Genomic DNA, 2,128 nt, shown 5'->3' on the forward strand with positions numbered 1-2,128 from the left:
TTACATTAGGCAGGCTGTTCCCCTCACACCCCCACCACATCTCAGTATCCTGACAAATGCTTGTTTCAGCTTGCTATTTCCAATAATTAAAATAAGAGAGTGGCCAGTCGGGTAGAGAATCTCTATAATCTTTCCAAGCCCCGAAACTATGTTTCCTCTCATTAGGTTACTGTAAGTTACTAAAAGACAAGCCCCATAGTACAGGAAAAGGAGGAAGAGAAAAGAAGTCACATTTTTCATGGCAGTAATATGGGCTTCTGTGCTGGGGTCTCTCCAGCCTGAAGCATTGAGTTTCATTTGCTTGATATGTCTCCACAGAGACAAAATTAACAGGAAAAATGAAATCAATGACACAGCAATTGGGACAATTGCCAAAAGGTTAAAGAAGTCTGATGGGTCTAAATATTCAATTTCACTCACATGGAACATTTCAGTGACGTTTCTTTGATGTTCTGTAAACCCATAACTGTCTTTATAAAAATTCGGTATTGCTGTCAGACAGCTGCTCAAGGAGCAAACGGCCAAGCCCAGCAGCAGGATCCAGAAAGTCGCCCTGTCAATTCTCCATTTTAGCCAGAGGAAAAGTGGGCTGGAGAAATTTGCTATCTTCAGTAAATAGAAGACGTTGAGGCAGGTGGCAAACCACAAACTCGAGTAGTTGGTGAATATCCAGAAGACACTCAATACTATCACTAGTTTAACATTTTCATAAAAATCTGGATAGAGTATCAGTACAATGTCACCTACTACTATTATGAAGAGCAAACAAATTCTGGAAACAGCCAGATTTGTGAGGATGTAGTTAAATGAGGGGATCTTTTTCTTCTTAACAGAGTCGATCCAGAAGATTAGTCCAATATACCCATTTGCCAAAATGCCTATTATGGATTCTCCAGCCATTATAATAGTCAAGATGATTTCTTCTTTAGTAAACATGTTGGTAGAGATGTCTCACCGTGACTCCAGATAAACTGTTAGAGCTGATAAATTCCTCAGTCATGGAATTATTTTTCAATTGTCATCATTTTTGTTTTGATATTTTCCCAGGAGTTCCCAATGTCCCTCTGAAAAAAGATAATTTCTGCATGGACGAGTATGAAACCAATTGATTGCTTCAAACAGTTTGTCTGGTTTTGTAGCCAGGGCAAATAATAGTTATCACCTTTTAGTCAGTGAAAACTGAAATGTTGAGTTAAACACTGTTCTCATGCAAATTACAAGAGATTGCATTTCATGAATTTGCAATAGTCTTCCTGTTGTCATAGTCTGCATATTAGGACCTGTCAAATTACGTTTTCAATAGTGAGACTCCAAAAAGCAAGCAAGCATGTAGTCAATAAAAATTAAATTATATGAATAGAATTTCATTACCATCACCGTATCACTGTCATCCCATTGTTCATCCATTTGCTTGAACGGATACCAGTAATGTCTCCATTCATTCCAGCCCTGAGATTTTAGCACTATTGGAGGCTCTTTAGGGGTCAGGGGAATGAGACCCATAATTGATACTGTTTTTGGCATATCGAATACACCACGGGGAACTTGCCAGACTCTGCCCTGCATTCATTACCATAAATTAAAAATTTATCTATGAGTCATTCTTCTTTGTGGAAATGGATTTTAGTTTAGGGAATGATAAACGCAAATGTCGATTGTAGAGAGTTAGCATTCGGACAGAAGTTAATTATTTTTCTTCCATATAAATGGCTAATTTGCTATGATTATGAACATAATTATAAATGGCATAGTTATTAGCCAAACTTGCACTGAGCAGTAACTGAAAAGAATTTATTCAAGACAGCTGCTTGTTAAAAGTGTAAGATGCTAACAGTCTGTTACCTTTAATTTTATTTAATGTGGTAAACGCTGTTTATGACAGTTCATTCCTGAAACTTTATTATTCTTGAATAATTAACATTTTCATTAAAATAGAAGGAAATTAATATTGATTAATAGATCACACTGTCACTGTCATCCTGTTGTTCATCGATTGCCTCGAGTAGGCCCCAGTAACGACTCCTTCGTCCTAGCACTGAAATTTTCAAAAGTGCCACATTCAAGGCTCTTTCAGGATCAGGAGAATGAGACTCATCATTGTTACTGGCTTTTGGCTTACTGAATACAC

At 37.3% G+C, this 2,128-nt stretch overlaps 1 protein-coding gene across 1 annotated transcript; it reads right to left on the reverse strand.

Annotated features, from left to right (window-relative positions):
* Positions 1–936, reverse strand: LOC130024319 (taste receptor type 2 member 8-like). Its single transcript, XM_056115040.1, has one exon. It carries the CDS (start codon positions 934–936, stop codon positions 1–3), a length of 936 nt encoding a protein of 311 aa, XP_055971015.1.
* Positions 937–2,128: the final 1,192 nt, after the last annotated feature.

Source organism: Sorex fumeus, unplaced genomic scaffold (assembly GCF_029834395.1).
Source record: "Sorex fumeus unplaced genomic scaffold, SorFum_2.1 ptg000003l, whole genome shotgun sequence".
In the NCBI taxonomy this organism is placed as follows: Eukaryota; Metazoa; Chordata; class Mammalia; order Eulipotyphla; family Soricidae; genus Sorex; species Sorex fumeus.